The sequence below is a fragment of the Delphinapterus leucas genome, chromosome 14 (assembly GCF_059928025.1).
Source record: "Delphinapterus leucas isolate spDelLeu-1000000601 "Yukka" chromosome 14, BTC_Dleu_Yukka2, whole genome shotgun sequence".
Lineage (NCBI taxonomy): Eukaryota > Metazoa > Chordata > Mammalia > Artiodactyla > Monodontidae > Delphinapterus > Delphinapterus leucas.
This window is the reverse complement of record NC_143142.1, coordinates 82,136,178-82,153,674: the sequence shown is the minus strand read 5'-3', so window position 1 is coordinate 82,153,674 and position 17,497 is coordinate 82,136,178. Positions and strand designations below refer to the sequence as shown.

The 17,497-nt window shown below is 39.1% G+C and overlaps 1 protein-coding gene across 2 annotated transcripts in view; it reads left to right on the top strand.

The window, feature by feature from the left end:
• Nucleotides 1–17,497, top strand: part of CD226 (CD226 molecule) — an 89,210-nt gene that overhangs the window by 49,839 nt on the left and 21,874 nt on the right. For both annotated transcript variants that reach the window (XM_089895314.1, XM_030762002.2), the window contains exon 3: nucleotides 11,347–11,694. In XM_089895314.1, coding sequence (XP_089751440.1) covers nucleotides 11,347–11,694 — 348 coding nt within the window. The remainder of the gene's footprint in view (nucleotides 1–11,346; nucleotides 11,695–17,497) is intronic.

The following is a 17,497-nucleotide window of genomic DNA, read 5'->3' as shown; positions in this document are numbered from 1 at the left end:
CTGGAAATCTGTATTTCTTAATCCCTTTCACCTATTTCACCTAACCTCCCATTCCCTCCCCCACTGGCAACAGCCAGCTTGTTCTCTGTATCTATAAGTCTGCTTCTGTTTTGTTTTGTTTGTTCATTTGTTTTATTTTATTAGATTACTCATACAAACGAAATCGTATTTCTTTCTCTATCTGACTTATTTCACTTAGCATAATACCCTCTAGGTCCATCCATGATGTTTCAAAAAGCGAGATTTCATTATCTTTTAATGGCTGAGTAATAGTCCATTGTGTATATATGTGCCACATCTTCTTTATCCATTCATCTGTTGATGGACACTTAGGTTGCTTCCATATCTTGGCCATTGTAAATAATGCTGCAGTGAATATAGGGGTGCATGTATCTTTTCAAATTAGTGTTTTCATTTTCTTTGGATAAATACCCAAAAGTGAAATTGCTGGATCATACTGTAGTTACATTTTTAATTTTTTGAGGAACATCCATACTGTTTTCCACAGTGGCTGTACCAATTTACTATGTTCCCACCAATAGTGCACAAGGGTTCCCTTCTTTCCTCATCCTCGCCAGTACTTGTTATGTCTTGTCTTTTTGATAATAGCCGTTTTGACAAGTGTGAGGTGGTATCTTATTGTGGTTTTGATTTGCATTTCCCTGATGATTAGTGATGTTGAGCATCTTTTCATGTGTCTGTTGGCCATCTGTATATGTCTTCTTTAGAAAAATGTCTATTCAGTTCCTCTGCCCATTTTTATTTTTATTTATTTATTTTTTTTTGCGGTACACAGGCCTCTCACTGCTGTGGCCTCTCCTGTTGCAGAGCACAGGCTCCGGACGTGCAGGCTGAGAGGCCATGACTCACGGGCCCAGCCACTCCATGGCACGTGGGATCTTCCCGGACCGGGGCACGAACCCGTGTCCCCTGCATCGGCAGGCGGACTCTCAACCACTGCACCACCAGGGAAGCCCTCTGCCCATTTTTAAATTGAGTTATTTGCTTTTGTGAAATTGAGTTGTGTGAGTTCTTTAAATATTTTGGATATCAACCCCTTATCAGATATATCACTTGCAAATATCTTCTCCCATTCAGTGGTTGCCTTTTTGTTTTGTTGATGGCTCCCTTTGCTGTGCAAAAGCTTTTTAGTTTAATATGGTCCCATTGTTTATATTTACTTTTGTTGCCCTTCTTTGCTTTTTTAATTGGAAGACAAGAAAGTGGCTCCCAGACAAGCCCTGAACAAATTTGTGACACAGGTAGAGGCTGTGACAGAAGCTCTCACCTTCCTGCATTTCTTATCTGGAGTCTCTGTGCATTATGACACCGTTACTGTTCTTTTTACTTAGACAGTAGGTCAGAATTCCTTGTTGGCAACTGTGAAGCTATCAAATTAAAAAGGTGTTAATAACTACTAAATAGATAGACATGTTACCATTCTGGGCTATTGTAATTTTGAAAAATAATTCCTGAAGTTTATTCTCTAGATCAAGTTCTTAAACTGCTTGCTCTCAGGATCCCTTTGTACTCTTAAAATTTTTTTTATTGTGGTAAGACCATTTAATATGTGATCTAAATTCTTAACAGGTTTTTTTAGTATACAAGCAGTATTGTTACCTACATGCACTATGTTGTACAGCACATCTTGAGAGCTTATTTACCTTGCATAACTGAAATTTAATACCCACTGATTAGCAACTCCTCATTTCTTCCTTCTCCCACACCCTGGAAACCACTGTTCTATTCTTTGCTTCTATGACTTGACTATTTTAGATACTTCATATAAGTGAAATCATGCAGTATTTGTCCTTCTGTGATGAGCTTATTTCACTTAGCATAGAGTCCTCTAGGTTCATCCCTGTTGTCTCATATTGCACAGTTTTCTTCTGTTTAAGGCTGAATAATATCTCATTGTATGTATATTCCACATTTTCTTTATCCACTTATCCATCGATGGACATTTAGGTTTCTTCCATGTCTTGGCTGTTTGAATAGTGCTGCAATAAATATAGGAGTGCTACTTCTGGATGAATACCCATAAGTGGTATTGCTGAATCACGTGGTAGTCCTATTTTTAATTTTTTAAAGTAACCTCCATACTGTTTTCCATAGAGGCTGTACCATTTTACCTTCCTACAAACAATATACAAAATTTCCAATTTCTCCACATCTTCACCAACAGCTAATTTCTTTCTTCCTTCCTCTCCCTCCCCTCTCTCCCTCCATTCCTTCCTTCCTTCCTTTTATATTAGTCATCCTAACAGATGTAAGGTGATATCTCATTGTGGTTTTGGTTTGCCTTTCCCCAGTGATTAGTGACATTGAGCATCTTTTCATGTATCTGTTGACCATTTATATGTCTTATTATGTAAATCAAGTCTTTAGTCCATTTTTTAAATTGGGCAATTAGTTTATTTTGCTGTTGAGCTGTAGGAATTCCTTATATATTTTGGAAATTAACCCTTATCAGATATAAGGTTTACAAATATTTCTCTTGTTCTTTAGGTGTTTTTTTCTCTCTGTTGATTTTTTCCTTTGCAGTTCAGAAGCCTTTTAGTTTGATGTAGTTCCACTGGCCTATTTTTGCTCTATTGCCTGTGCTTTTGGTGTCATATCCAGGAGATCATTGCCAAGGCCAAAGTCATAATATGTTTTCTTCAGGAGTTTTGGAGTATCAGATACTACGTTTAAGTCTTTAATCCATTTTGAGTTGATTTTTATGTATGGTATAAGATAATGGTCCAATTTCATTCTTTCACAAAGTGTATATCCAGTTTTTCCAACTACATTTGTTGAAGAGACAATCCTTTTCCCATTGTGTATTCTTGATACTCTTGTTGAAGATCAGTTGGCCATGCATGTGTGGATTTATTTATGGGCTTTCTAGTCCCTTTCATTGGTCTGTATTTATGTCTTTATGCCAGTACCACACTGTTTTAATTATTGGAGCTTTGCAATATAGTTTGAGGTCATGAAGTGTGATGCCTCCAGCTTTGTTCTTTTCTGAGATTGTTTTGGCTATTTGTGGTCTTTTGTGGTTCCATATGAATTTTATAATTATTTTTTCCCTTTACTCTCTTAAAGTTATTGAGGACCCCAAAGAGTTTTTTGTTTATGTGTGTTATAATCATAATATTTACTGTATTAGAAATTAAAATTAAGTAAAACTGAAAAGACCAGAATTTATAAACACATACCCATTAGCCATCAGAGCCTCTGAAAACATCAGTATCTTCTTATATGAGTGAATTTCTAAGAATATATATATATATTCTTGTATGATAAGAGTTAAAAAGGTAAATTAAATCTTAATATAACTATTAAAATAAGTTTGTTTTGCAGGTCTCAGAGGGAGATACAGAAACTCCCTGGGGTCTTCAGACCACACTATATGAATTACTGACTTACTTAGCTAGTGAATATTTACTGAGTGCTTTGTGCTGGGTATTCTAGCTGTGGTGGTAGGAAGGTAGGAAAATACTGGTTGACCTTCTTAGTATCCAGGAATTCATATCACATGTGGGTCCCTACCCTATCTCTGCATAAGACAACTCATATATCTGAAAAATAAGTTTATGTATATATTCAATGAAAATGATTTTCTCTCTCTTTTACGACCATTGAAATCTTAGTCGGTATGATAAAAAGCTGGATATTTGATACTTAAACACTCAATGTTTGAGTCACCAGCCCAGCATTAACACAGAATAGTACTGTGAAATTCAGCCTCTTGATATGATCACTACCAAGAAAAGCTCCAGGGGGTTCAATTATGTTTCTTATTATACAGTTAACAGAGTAAAAATTGAAGGAATATGTGTGAACAGTCATATCCTCTTCTCTATTTATGTTCTAGCCTCTTTCAAAAGCCTTTTTCTTACATAAAATGTCATATAAAGATATTTACAATTAGTGAAACTATGTGAAATAATATCACCAATCATTTTTTTAATTAATTAATTTTTTTAACATCTTTATTGGAGTATAATTGCTTTACAATGGTGTGTTAGTTTCTGCTTTATAACAAAGTGAATCAGCTATACATATACATATATCCCCATATCTCCACCCTCTTGCGTCTCCCTCCCACCCTCCCTATCCCACCCCTCTAGGTGGTCACAAAGCACTGAGCTGATCTCCCCGTGTTATGCGGCTACCTCCCACTAGCTATCTATTTTACATTTGGTAGTATATATAAGTCCCTGCCACTATCTCACTTCGTCCCAGCTAACCCTTCCCCCTCCCTGTGTCCTCAAGTCCGTTCTCTGTGTCTGAATCTTTATTCCTGTCCTGCCCTAGGTTCTTCAGAACATTTTTTTTGGTTTGTTTTTTGTATTTAGATTCCATATATATGTGTTAGCATACGGTATTTGTCTTTGTCTTTCTGACTTACTTCACTCTGTATGACAGACTCTAGGTCCATCCACCTCACTACAAATAACTCAATTTTGTTTCTTTTTATGGCTAAGTAATATTCCATTATATATATTTGCCACATCTTCTTTATCCATTCATCTGTCGATGGACACTTAGGTTGCTTCCATGTCCTAGCTATTGTAAATAGAGCTGCAATGTACATTATGGTACATGACTCTTTTTAAATTATGGTTTTCTCAGGGTATTTGTCCAGGAGTGGTATTCCTGGGTTGTAGGGTAGTTCTATTTTTAGTTTGTTAAGGAACCTCCATACTGTTCTCCATAGTGGCTGTATCAATTTACACTCCCACCAACAGTGCAAGAGGGTTCCCTTTTCTCCACACCCTCTCCAGCATTTACTGTTTGTAGATTTTTTGATGATGGCCATTCTGACTGGTGTGAGGTGATACCTCACTGTAGTTTTGATTTGCATTTCTCTAATGATTAGTGATGTTCAGAATCCTTTCATGTGTTTGTTGGCAATCTGTATATCTTCTTAGAGAAATGGCTATTTAGGTCTTCTGCTCATTTTTGGATAGGGTTGTAAGCTGTATGAGCAGCTTGTAAATTTTGGAGATTAATCCTTTGTCAGTTGCTTCATTTGCAAATATTTTCTCCCATTCTGAAAGTTGTCTTTTCATCTTGTTTATGTTTTCCTTTGCTGTGTGAAAGCTTTTAAGTTTCATTAGGTCCCATTTGTTTATTTTTGTTTTTATTTCCATTTCTCTAGGAGATGGGTCAAAAAGGATCTTGCTGTGATTTATGTCATAGAGTGTTCTGCCTATGTTTTCCGCTAAGACTTTTCTAGTGTCTGGCCTTACATTTAGGTCTTTAATCCATTTTGAGTTTATTTTTGTCTATGGTGTTAGGGAGTGTTCTAATTTCATTCTTTTACATGTAGCTGTCCAGTTTTTCCAGCACCACTTATTGAAGAGGGTGTTTTTCTCCATTGTATATTCTTGCCTCCTTTATCAAAAATAAGGTGACCATATGTGTTTGGTTTATCTCTGGGATTTCTATCCTGTTCCACTGATCTATATTTCTGTTTTTGTGCCAGTACCATACTGTCTTGATTACTGTAGCTTTGTTGTATAGTGTGAAGTCCAGGAGCCTGATTCCTCCAGCTCTGTTTTTCTTTCTCCAGATTGCTTTGGCTATTTGGGGTCTTTTGTGTTTCCATACAAATTGTGAAATTTTTTGTTCCAGTTCTGTGAAAAATGCCATTGGTAGTTTGATAGGGATTGAATTGAATCTGTAGATTGCTTATGGTAGTATAGTCATTTTCACAATGTTGATTCTTCCAATCCAAGAACATGGTATATCTCTCCATCTGTATCATTTTTACTTTCTTTCATCAGTGTCTTATAGTTTTCTGCATACAGGTCTTTTGTCTCCTTAGGTAGGTTTATTCCTAGGTATTTTATTCTTCTTGTTGCAATGGTAAATGTGAGTGTTTCCTTAATTTATCTTTCAGATTTTTCATCATTAGTGTATAGGAATGCAAGAGACTTCTGTGCCTTAATTTTGCATCCTGCTACTTTGCCAAATTCATTGATTACCTCTAATAGTTTTCTGGTAGCATCTTTAGGATTCTCTCTATATAGCATCATGTCATCTGTAAACAGCAACAGCTTAACTTCTTCTTTTCCTATTTGGATTCCTTTTATTTCTTTTTCTTCTCTGATTGCTGTGCTTAGGACTTCCAAAACTATGTTGAATAAGAGTGGTGAGAGTGGACATCCTTGTCTTGTTCCTGAACTTAGAACAATGCTTTAAGATTTTTACCATTGAGAATGATGTTTGCTGTGTGTTTTTCGTATATGGCCTTTATTTTGTTGAAATAGGTACCCTCTATGCCCACTTTCTGGAGAGTTTTTATCATAAAAGGGTGTTGAATTTTGTCAAAAGCTTTTTCTGCATCTACTGAGATGATCGTATGGTTTTTATTCTCCAGTTTGTTAATATGGTGTATCACATTGATTGATTTGCATATATTGAAGAAACCTTACATCTCTGGGATAAATCCCACTTGATCATGGTGTATGATCCGTTTAATGTGTTGTTGTATTCTGTTTGCTACTATTTTGTTGAGGAATTTTGCACCTATATTCATCAGTGATATTGGTCTGTAACTTTCTTTTTTTGTAGTATCTTTGTCTGGTTTTGGTATCAGGGTGATGGGGGCCTCATAGAATGAGATTGGGAATTTTCCTTCCTCTGCAAATTTTTTGGAAGAGTTTGAGAATGATGGGTGTTAACTCTTCTCTAAATGTTTGATAGAATTCACCTGTGAAGCCATCTGGTCCTGGATTTTGTTTCTTGGACGATTTTTAATCACATTTTCAATTTCATTACTTGTGATTGTTCTGTTCATATTTTCTCTTTCTTCCTGGTTTAGTCTTGGAGGGTTATACCTTTCTAAGAACTTGTCCATTTCTTCCAGGTTGTCCATTTTATTGCCATAGACTTGCTTGTAGTAGTCTCTTAAGATGCTTTGTATTTCTGTGGTGTCTGTTGTAACTTCTCCTTTTTAGTTTCTAATTTTATTGATTTGAGTCCTGTCCCTCTTTTTCTTGATGAGTCTGGCTAATGGTTTATCAACATTTTTTATGTTCTCAAACAACCAGCTTTTAGTTTTATTGACCTTTGCTGTTGTTTTCTTTGTTTCTATTTCATTTATTTCGGCTCTGATCTTTATGATTTCTTTCCTTCTGCTATCTTTGGGTTTTGTTTGTTCTTCTTTCTCTAGTTCCTTTAGATGTAACCTTAGATTGTTTATTTGAGATTTTTCTTTTTTCTTGAGGTAGGCTTGTATAGCCATAAACTTCTCTCTTAGGACTGCTTTTGCTGCATCTCAAAAGTTTTGGATCATTGTGTTTTCATTGTCATTTGTCTCTAGGTGTTTTTTGACTTCCTCTTTGATTTCTTCAGTGATCTCTTGGTTATTTAGTAACGTATTGTTTGGCCTCCATGTATTTCTGTGTTTTACGTTTTTTTCCCTGTAATTGATTTCTAATCTCATAGCGTTATGGTTAGAAAAGATGCTTGATATGATTTATTTTTCTTAAATTTACTGAGGCTTGATTTGTGACCCAAGATGTGATCCCTCCTGTAGAATGTTCCATGCGCACTTGAGAAGAAAGTGTAATCTGCTGTTTTTGGATCGAATGTCCTATAAATATCAATTAAATCTATCTGGTCTATTGTGTCATTTAAAGCTTGTGTTTCCTTATTAATTTTCTGTTTGGATGATCTCTCCATTGGTGTAAGTGAATTGTTAAAGTCCCCCACTATTATTGTGTTACTGTTGATTTCCTCTTGTATAGCTGTTAGCAGTTGCCTTATGTATTGAGGTGCTCCGATGTTGGGTGCATGTATATTTATAATTGTTATATCTTCTTCTTGGATTGATCCCTTGATCATTACATAGTGTCCTTCCTTGTCTCTTGTAACATTCTTTATTTTAAAGTCTATTTTATCTGATATGAGTATTGCTACTCCAGCTTTCTTTTGATTTCCATTTGTGTGGAATATCTTCTTCCATCCCCTCACTTTCAGTCTGTGTATGTCCCTAGGTCTGAAGTGGGTCTCTTGTAGACAGCATATATATGGGTCTTTTTTTATATCCATTCAGCCAGTCTATGTCTTTTGGTTGGAGCATTTAATCCATTTACATTTAAGGTAATTATCGATATGTATGTTCCTATTACCATTTTCTTAGTGGTTTTGGGTTTGTTATTGTAGATCTTTTCCTTCTCTTGTGTTTCCTGCCTAGAGAAGTTCCTTTAGTATTTGTCGTAAAGCTGGTTTGGTGGTGCTGAATTCTCTTAGCTTTTGCTTTTTTGTAAAGGTTTTAATTTCTCCGTCATATCTGAATGAGATCCTTGCTGGGTAGAGTAATCTTGGTTGTAGGTTTTTCCCCTTCATCACTTTAAATATGTCCTGCCACTCCCTTCTGGCTTGCAGAGTTTCTGCTGAAAGATCAACTGTTAATGTTATGGGGATTCCCTTGTATGTTATTTGTTGTTTTTCCCTTGCTGCTTTTAATATTTCTTCTTTGTATTTAATTTTTGACAGTTTGAGTAATATGTGTCTTGCATGTTTCTCCTTGGATTTATCCTGTTGGGACTCCCTGTGCTTCCTGGACTTGATTAACTATTTCCTTTCCCATATTAGGGAAGTTTTCAACTATAATCTCTTCAAATATTTTCTCAGTCCCTTTCTTTTCCTCTTCTTCTTCTGGGACCCCTTTAAGTCGAATGTTCGTGTGTTTAATGTTGTCCCTGAGGTCTCTGAGACTGTCCTCAATTCTTTTCATTTTTTTTTCTTTATTCTGCTCTGCAGTAGTTATTTTCACTATTTTATCTTCCAGGTCACTTATCTGTTCTTCTCTGTCAGTTATTCTGCTATTGATCCCTTCTAGAGAATTTTAAATTTCATTTATTGTGTTGTTCATCACTGTTTGTTTGCTCTTTAGTTCTTCTAGGTCCTTGTTAAACATTTCTTGTATTTTCTCCATTCTATTTCCAAGATTTTGGATCATCTTTACTATCATTACTTTGAATTCTTTTTCAGGTAGACTGCCTATTTTCTCTTCATTTGTTTGCTCTGGTGGGTTTTTACCTTGCTCCTTCATCTGCTATGTGTTTTTCTGTCTTCTCATTTTGCTTAACTTACTGTGTTTGGGGTCTCCTTTTCACAGGCTGGAGGTTCATACTTCCTGTTGTTTTTGGTGTCTTCCCCCAGTGGCTAAGGTTGGGTCTTTGGGTTGTGTAGGCTTCCTGGTGGAGGGGACTAGTGCCTATGTTCTGGTGGATGAGGCTGGATCTTGTCTTTCTGGTGGGCAGGACCACGTCCGGTGGTGTGTTTTGGAGGGTCTGGGACCTTGTTATGATTTTAGGCAGTCTCTCTGCTAATGGGTGGGGTTGTGTTCCTATCTTGCTGGTTGTTTGGTTAGGGTGTCCAGCACTGTAGCTTGCTGGTTGTTGAGTGGAGCTGGGTCTTAGCATTGAGACGGAGATCTCTGGGAGAGTTTTCGCTGTTTGATGTTACATGGAGCCAGGAGGTCTCTGGTGGACCAATGTCCTGAACTCAGCTCTCCCACCTCAGAGGCACAGGCCTGACACCTGGGCAGAGCACCAAGACCCTGTCAGCCACCGGACTCAGAGAAAAGGGAGAAAAAAAGAAAGAAAGACAGAAAATAAATAAATAAAATAAAATGAAGTTATTAAAATAAAAAATAATTATTAAAACGTAATTAATAAAAGAAAGTAAAAAGAGAGCAATGAAACCAAAAAAGAAATCCACCAATGATACAAGTGCTAAAAACTATACTAAACAAACAAACAAGCAAAAAATAGACAGACAGAATCCTAGGACAAATGGTAAAAACAAAGCTATACCGACAAAAGCACAAAGAAGCATACATATACACACTCACAAAAAGAGAAGGAAAAAAATATTATATCTATATATTTAAAAAATGGAGGAAGAGAGCAACCAAATCAATAAACAAATCTACCAATTATAATAGGCCTAAATACTAAACTAAGATAAACATAAAACCAGAAACAAATTAGTTGCAGAAAGCAAACCCCAAGTCTGCAGCTGCTCCCAAAGTCCACCGCCTCAATTTTGAGATGATTCATTATCTATCCAGGTATTCCAGAGATGCAGGGTACATCAAGTTGATTGTGGAGATTTAAGATGCAGGGTACATCAAGTTGATTGTGGAGATTTAATCTGCTGCTCCTGAGGCTGCTGGGAGAGATTTCCCTTTCTCTTCTTTGTTCACACAGCTCCTGGGGTTCAGCTTTGGATTTGGCCCCGCCTCTGCCTGTAGGTCACCTGAGGGCATCTGTTCTTTGCTCAGACAGGACGGGGTTAAAGTAACAGCTGATTAGGGGGCTGTGGCTCACTCAGGCCAGAGGGAGGGAGGGGTATGGAATGCAGACCACGTAACGTTGCACCAGCCTGAGGCTTGCTGCGTGTTCTCCTGGTGAAGTTGTCCCTGGATCATGGGACCCTGGTGGTGGCGGGCTGCACAGGCTTCTGGGAGGGGAGATATAGATAGTGACCTGGGCTGGCACACAGGTTTCTTGGTGGCAGCAGCAGCAGCCTTAGCGTCTCATGCCCGTTTCTGGGGTCCACGCTGTTAGCCGTGGCTTGCGCCTGTCTCTGGAGCTCATTTAGGCGGTGCTCTGAATCCCGTCTCCTCACGCACCCCGAAACAATGGTCTCCTACCTCTTAGGCAGGTCCAGACCTTTTCCCGGACTCCCTCCCGGCTAGCCATGGTGCACTAGCCCCCTTCAGGCTGTGTTCACGCCGCCAACCCCAGTCCTCTCCCTGGGATCCAACCGAAGCCCGAGCCTCAGCTCCCAGCCCCCGCCCGCCCCGGCGGGTGAGCAGACAAGCCTCTCGGGCTGGTGAGTGCTGGTCGGCACCGATCCTCTGTGCGGGAATCTCTCCACTGTGCCCTCTGCACCCCTGTGGCTGTGCTCTCCTTTGTGGCTCCGAAGATTCCCCTCTGCCACCCGCAGTCTCCACCGCGAAGGGGCTTCTGGTGTGTGGAAACCTTTCCTCCTTCACGGCTCCCTCCCACTGGTGCAGGTCCCGTCCCTATTCTCTTGTCTCTGTTTTTTCTTTCTTATTTTGCCCTACCCAGGTACGTAGGGAGTTTCTTGCCTTTTGGGAGGTCTGAGGTCTTCTACCGGCGTTCAGTAGGTGTTCTGTAGGAGCTGTTCCACATGTAGACGTATTTCTGATGTATTTGTTGGGAGGAAGGTGATCTCCACGTCTTACTCTTTCTCCATCTTGAAGGTCTCCTCTCCATCACCAACCATTTTGATAGAACTTTCTGGGTGGCTTCCGCCTTAGCATCCAAGAATTCGAGGACTGAAGTATAATCATTTGCTTCTTCTTTTCAGACAGTTTTGAGACAGCTGTGCCATCCAATAGCCAGACAGTCTCAGAACCTGGAAAAAATGTCACACTCACCTGCCAGCCTCAAATGAAATGGCTGCTACAGGAAGTTACATGGGAGAAGATCCAGCCCCATCAGATTGACCTCTTAACTAGCTGCAACTTGTCCCAAGCAAGAAGTTACACTTCAAAGTACCCAAGACAGATACTGAGCAACTGCACCCAGGGAATGAGGAGGGCCTTCATCACCATGCCCCACATTATGACCTCTGACTCAGGACTCTACCGCTGTGGCTTCAAAGCCAGCACAGGAGAAACTGAAACCTTCGTGACGAAACTGATCGTAACCGATGGTGAGTAGGTGACAGATGCCTTAATGTGTCAAAAATGGAAAAAGCCAGCCACTGTGGATTGGTTTATTTTGTCCTTTTCATGACTTTATTATTCAAAATATCTTTAATGATTGAATTTGGTAAGTTGTCAGTTATCGAATGTTAATGTTTATCTTGCTAATCCATCAATCACAGATTTAACAATAATAGATGTTTCCCATTTTTTTGATCTGCCACTTTCCTAAAATTAAAAAGAAAGATTCAGTCAGTCTGAAAACTACATGGTATCAACAGCCTATAAGTTTCAGCTGTATAATTTCTTTTTTTTTTCAGCTGTATAATTTTTAATTTTCCAATTACTTTAAAACTTTTTGATGGTGGTAACTAGGTTTTATAATCCTCGTGTATCCTCAGTAATAATAAGGTGTTAGATTGGTATTTGCTGAATCAGTGTTGAGTAAAGGGTAATAACTGTTTAATAATGTGGTTGCTACTTTGCCAGATCAGAGCTTTGGTTCCCTCAGTTTTTTCCAGAGCTGGGAGCAGGAACAGACTGGCCTTGAAGCTTTGAAACTGACCTTCAGGGCCTCTCACCTGAGCTGGCTCTTTCCAAGGCCCGGTACTTACTTTGTATTAGTTATTTGTCTCCTGTGTCATGATGAAGCCCTAAATTGTGTAAGCTTCAGGCTCCACAAAACCTGTGTGAGTGTAAGGAGAAGTGGTATTTCAGCGACTGATGGGCAGACACAGAGAGGCCTGTGTAGACCCGCATTCCAGTGGAGTGGGAGGAAGTCTGTCTCAGACTGCCAGCTCTGCTTCCAGGCAAGTTTTCTCACTGCAGAGGGACCTATCAGAGAAAATAATCTATATCTACTGATGACAGAAATTTTATTTCACTTTACTCTCACCCTCTTCTTCCCTCCCTCTTTTCCTTCCTCCCTTCCTTCCTTCCTTCCATCCTTCCATCTATCCATCTACCCATCCATCCATCTTTCCTTCTGCCTTTCTTCCATATGCTTCTAGCCAACTCATGTGCCTTGGCCTGTGTGTAGACTCTTAGAGCCAAGGCTTCCTAGGATGTGGCTGCCTGTTCATAGACTCTGCTTATACCGCAGGCTGAGATTCCCTCCTGCATCAGGAAGGAAGATGAGGAGGTTTTGTACGTAGAGCAGCCTCCACTGCTGCCACTGTAGCAGCTGTGTGTGCTAAGGAAGCCCTTTGCCAGAGGTTAGCAACTTTTGTACATAGTCACCTCTCACAGCATCAAAGCTTTCTCTACTCCTCTTAATGACAGAGGGAGCTTAGAACTTGATGAAAAAGAGGGTTGATGGAATATTTTGGGGAGAGATATTAAGAGGTTCTTCATGTTGCCTCCATTCCTTCAGAGACATCGAGAAAATATTTCTCACCTTTAAAAAAAAATACTCTTGCATTATAGAAGTGTTTTTAAAACCTGGCCAGAAAAAAAGAAAGAATAAAGGTAGTCGCTAATCTTCTCTCAGAGACCAAGGCAAAAAAAAGTTCTATTCAGAAAATGTCATAAAGAACCATTTTCAAACACTTCTGAAATAAAATCTTGTCCATTATATGTTGAAAAAGCTATTAAAAACACCTTAAATCATAGAGAAAATGGATTCTTGGAGGTATAATTATTTAACTCTTACTAATTAATAAAAATGTCTTTCAGTTACGCAAACATGGCTAAGTTCCTTGCACAAAGCTGTTTCTTTTCCTTGTACATAAGCTATAAACAGTGTCCAAAATGAAGGTGACAGTGTAATGGTCAGCATTGTTAGTGTTCAAGTGTTTTGAATTCTTGAAAAATGGCTTTTTGACATTCAACTGACAGGTTGAAAGAATATCAACTCGGCCCATTAGTAAAAAGTTATATTTGATAGAAGATGACAGCTGTTTACTGTATGTTTTGGTTTAATTCCTTTTTAAAATAATTATAAGTAAAGATTGAAGATAAAAAATCAGGTGGGAAGCAAAAATAGATCACTTGTGTTTCCCTGATGTGATTCGATTATTTCAAGTTTTGAAGCTGTTTGGTCAAAAATCAATGTAGGGGGTTTCCCTGGTGGCGCAGTGGTTGAGAGTCCGCCTGCCGATGCAGGGGACACGGGTTCGTGCCCCGGTCCAGGAAGATCCCACATGCCGCGGAGCGGCTAGGCCCGTGAGCCATGGCCGCTGAGCCTGCGCGTCCGGAGCCTGTGCTCCGCAACGGGAAAGGCCACAGCAGTGAGAGGCCCGCGTACCGAAAAAAAAAAAAAAAAAATCAATGTAGGGATTAAAGCAGAGAGACAGGTATAAGATATAGAGCTGATTTAATTTATTTCAACTATCAAGGGAAAGGTGATTGTGACACAGATTTTATAAACCGCTGTGCATCCTTTTGTTAGCGCCCATCAACTTATTTTACGGGATCCAAAAGCAAGATTTTCAGGACTATTGTATTCTACACACACACACACACACACACACACGTTCTTTCCCTGATTTTGCCTGCCTGTGTTCATCTTCAGACAAGTACCAGGTACTGAGAGGCCACTGAAAAGATGATAAGATGTCAACCAATACATTGTATATCCAGGCCTTGACTTATTTTGAACAGAGGGAGAAAGTGGCAGAAGCATGAGTTGAACACAAATTTACTATTGACTTTCTTTGCTGAATGAAAAGAAATACTTGACTCCCCCTGTTTGCACTCAAGACCTGGGTAGTAGTGTAAAATGGTTCCAGACTGAGTTTTCTGAATTTGAATGTTGTCTAGACCGCAGGGGCCAGGAACAGGGGAAAAATGCATGCATACTGACAGTGACCAAAATTATTTTTGGCCCTTAATATCCTCTGGATTTTCATTACTTATGAGAAAAGTATTTTAAGTTCTACCAAAATAATTTGTGAAGTCTTTTAATATTAATTTAATGATGTGCAAACTACAATTGTTCAACTGAGTTTATTAATTATAAAAATAATAAGGATCAGAGAAATGAAATCAGTCCCTCAGAAAGTTTCTGGAGAAGACTAGTTTTTAACTATATTAAGAAGTATAGGGCTTCCCTGGTGGTGCAGTGGTTGAGAGTCCGCCTGCCGATGCAGGGGACACGGGTTCATGCCCCGGTCCAGGAAGATCCCACATACCGCGGAGCGGCTGGGCCTGTGAGCCATGACCGCTGAACCATCAAGTTTCAGATACAGCTTTGATGATCAGAGCAGAGCAAAGGGACAAAACAGAGTCCAGGGATGTAAACAGTATGCACGGGGTGGGGCAGGGGAGTTGTGCATGGGTGATTGCACTCAAATGACTAGGTTGGTACAGAGATTCTGAGTTATGGATTAATATAGAAGGAGGTAGGCTCAACTAAGTGATAACTTGGTGAAATACTAGATCTCATGTAAGAGCAATTAAAGCCACTATCAGTTCTTGATCAAAGATGGCACAAAGTAGTATTTAAGGAAGTAAGTCAAATAGTAGAAAAAGAGAAATTTGAGGCAGAGGAAATTAGCTAAGAGTCAGTTGCAATAATCAGTACACGAATGACTGAGCTCTCAAACTAGGCTACCACTGTCACATACTGGGTCTTTGGGCCACAAAAAAGGAGCCCACTTCAGGTAGACAAATGACAAGTGGCAGATAAATTAGAAAAAAGGTGCCCCTTCCTGCACACTGATGCAGACCCCAGCTGACGCACAGGCTTGGTGATGGGCCACAGGTCCCCTACGCACGTGGCTGGGCACACAGGTGACCTGGAGAAGGGGGAGGTGTCGTTGGTCAGATTGGAACGTCAGCTTGCGCTTGTCACCAATGCCACGTTCCTACTTTCTCCTATTCCCAACGAATTTACTAATTTTCACCACAGTTACCTCCTTTCCTTTAGGGTTTCAGTCTGATCTTACCATCTTCACGATCTTTTCACATTAGCTCAAACTGCTTCCCTGACATCGAACCATCTTGAATTTCTCAAATTTTTATAACTAGGAAACTGATACCCTTGAGTCATTTAATAACTGTGCCTGTTTGCAATGGTCCTGACTCTTATATTAGAAATTACTTGAGATTAAGGATTATGACATCTCTGCTTAGAGCTGTCAATGTATCTTTCCAGAATGTGCTTAATAAGTGTTCTTGACCGATTCTGTGTATGTTAATATTTCTGTATGTTCTAGTAGGGACTGTGTCCATTTTATTGCCCAGTTTTCTAGCTGGATTATTTCTAGATTTTCTTCATCAACACAACATTTGAGGTTTAGTGATTGCTGATCAAAGAAACCTGAACTCTCAGAAAATCCACTGCAATGTTTGGGGAGAAAATTTTCATGAACTTTGTTCACATATGTATCTTTCAAAAAGGTGATTTCCTTTTTTTAGTTCTCTTGTTTTGCATATTCTATATAAATGGTGTATAATTGCTAGTCAATAGACGTGGAGGATGGAAATTATAAATGGAGATTGCAGAAGTTTTCACTAGGAAATCATGGGGCCACAACCAAGAGAATCTTCCCATATCTTTCTTCTGTCAGGTATGGGGTCGACCAAGGGGTAACATTGAGGAATAGATGCTATAGGTTCTAAATCTTGCCTGTGCTGGCTTGGTGGAGATTACTGCCTCTGGACTCTGCTCCTGAGTTAGACCATGAGAATATTATGGAGGAGAAATAAACTTCATTTCTTTCTTTGGCCTTAGTTTCTGCTAAAATTCACTCATTTTTCTCCCAGGTGATTTGGATTCCTAAACCGTTTGAGGTTGTCGACAAAATGTATATTTTTAGGGATTTATTAATCCAGAACCTTCTGTCCCACTCCTCTGAATTTATAATAGATGCAACTGTTGTAGGCATGGCATTTTTCTGAGCTGGTATGTGCTGGGCTGCCAGATATGTACATTTCCATGACCCGGTGTGATGAACCTCAGCCTTTTATCATCTCTTCCTACATAGAAAATAATGTCCATGACAGTTAATTTATATGATAGAACCACAGGACCGGAATCCCAGAGCACTGGTGTCACTGCCTGGGGGCTCAAATAGCCTCCACCAATACGGATCAAGTACAATTTTTAGCCCAGTTTAGTTATGTTATTAAAATTCTGGATGATAACTGGGTATCCAGATGAAACATGCTGTTTCCAACATCACAAGTGAGTTGATTGCTCAATCAGGGCCTATTATGTCGTTGTAGTTTTACAGTTGCCTCTGCCCACATCAGTTCTTTTATGAGACATCTAATTAAAAAAAAAAAAAGCAAGCAGTCAGTCATTCAGTTTGTTTTGTGAGCCCACATGTTGATTTATTCATCTTTCCTAAGGCACACAATCCTGGAATGTTTGCCTGCAGTCATTGTTTATACGCACCATATTTGTGTAGATAAACAAGGTATTGGATTGACAGGTTATTAACAGAGAGAAGGAAATGTTGAAAATCTAATGTTAAGTGGATTTGATGGTGCTCTTACATAAGGAACGTTGATGAATGTGTATTGTTATCACTACTATAAACAAAGTAAGTTGGTGGTATTAGAAAGCAGCTAATCCAAGGAACTGCATTTCTTCAAGTGGATCTTTATCCTCAGCCTGAATTTCAAGTAATTTTCATGACACTTTCCTCTCTTTAGGAACTTAGAGTACAGGTAGGAATTCAAATTCAGAAAAATGTACTGATTTTCTTCCCACTTAAAATCCACGACCACAGTTGTGTGAGAGACCTGCCTAATGACTCCAAAGGCAAAATAGCCCTTTGGACTCCTTTGTCGTGTGTGTGCTTTTTTTTATTTTAAAGCATCTGGGAAACAGCTTGTAATTGTCTCTGAGAGCCTTATTAGAAA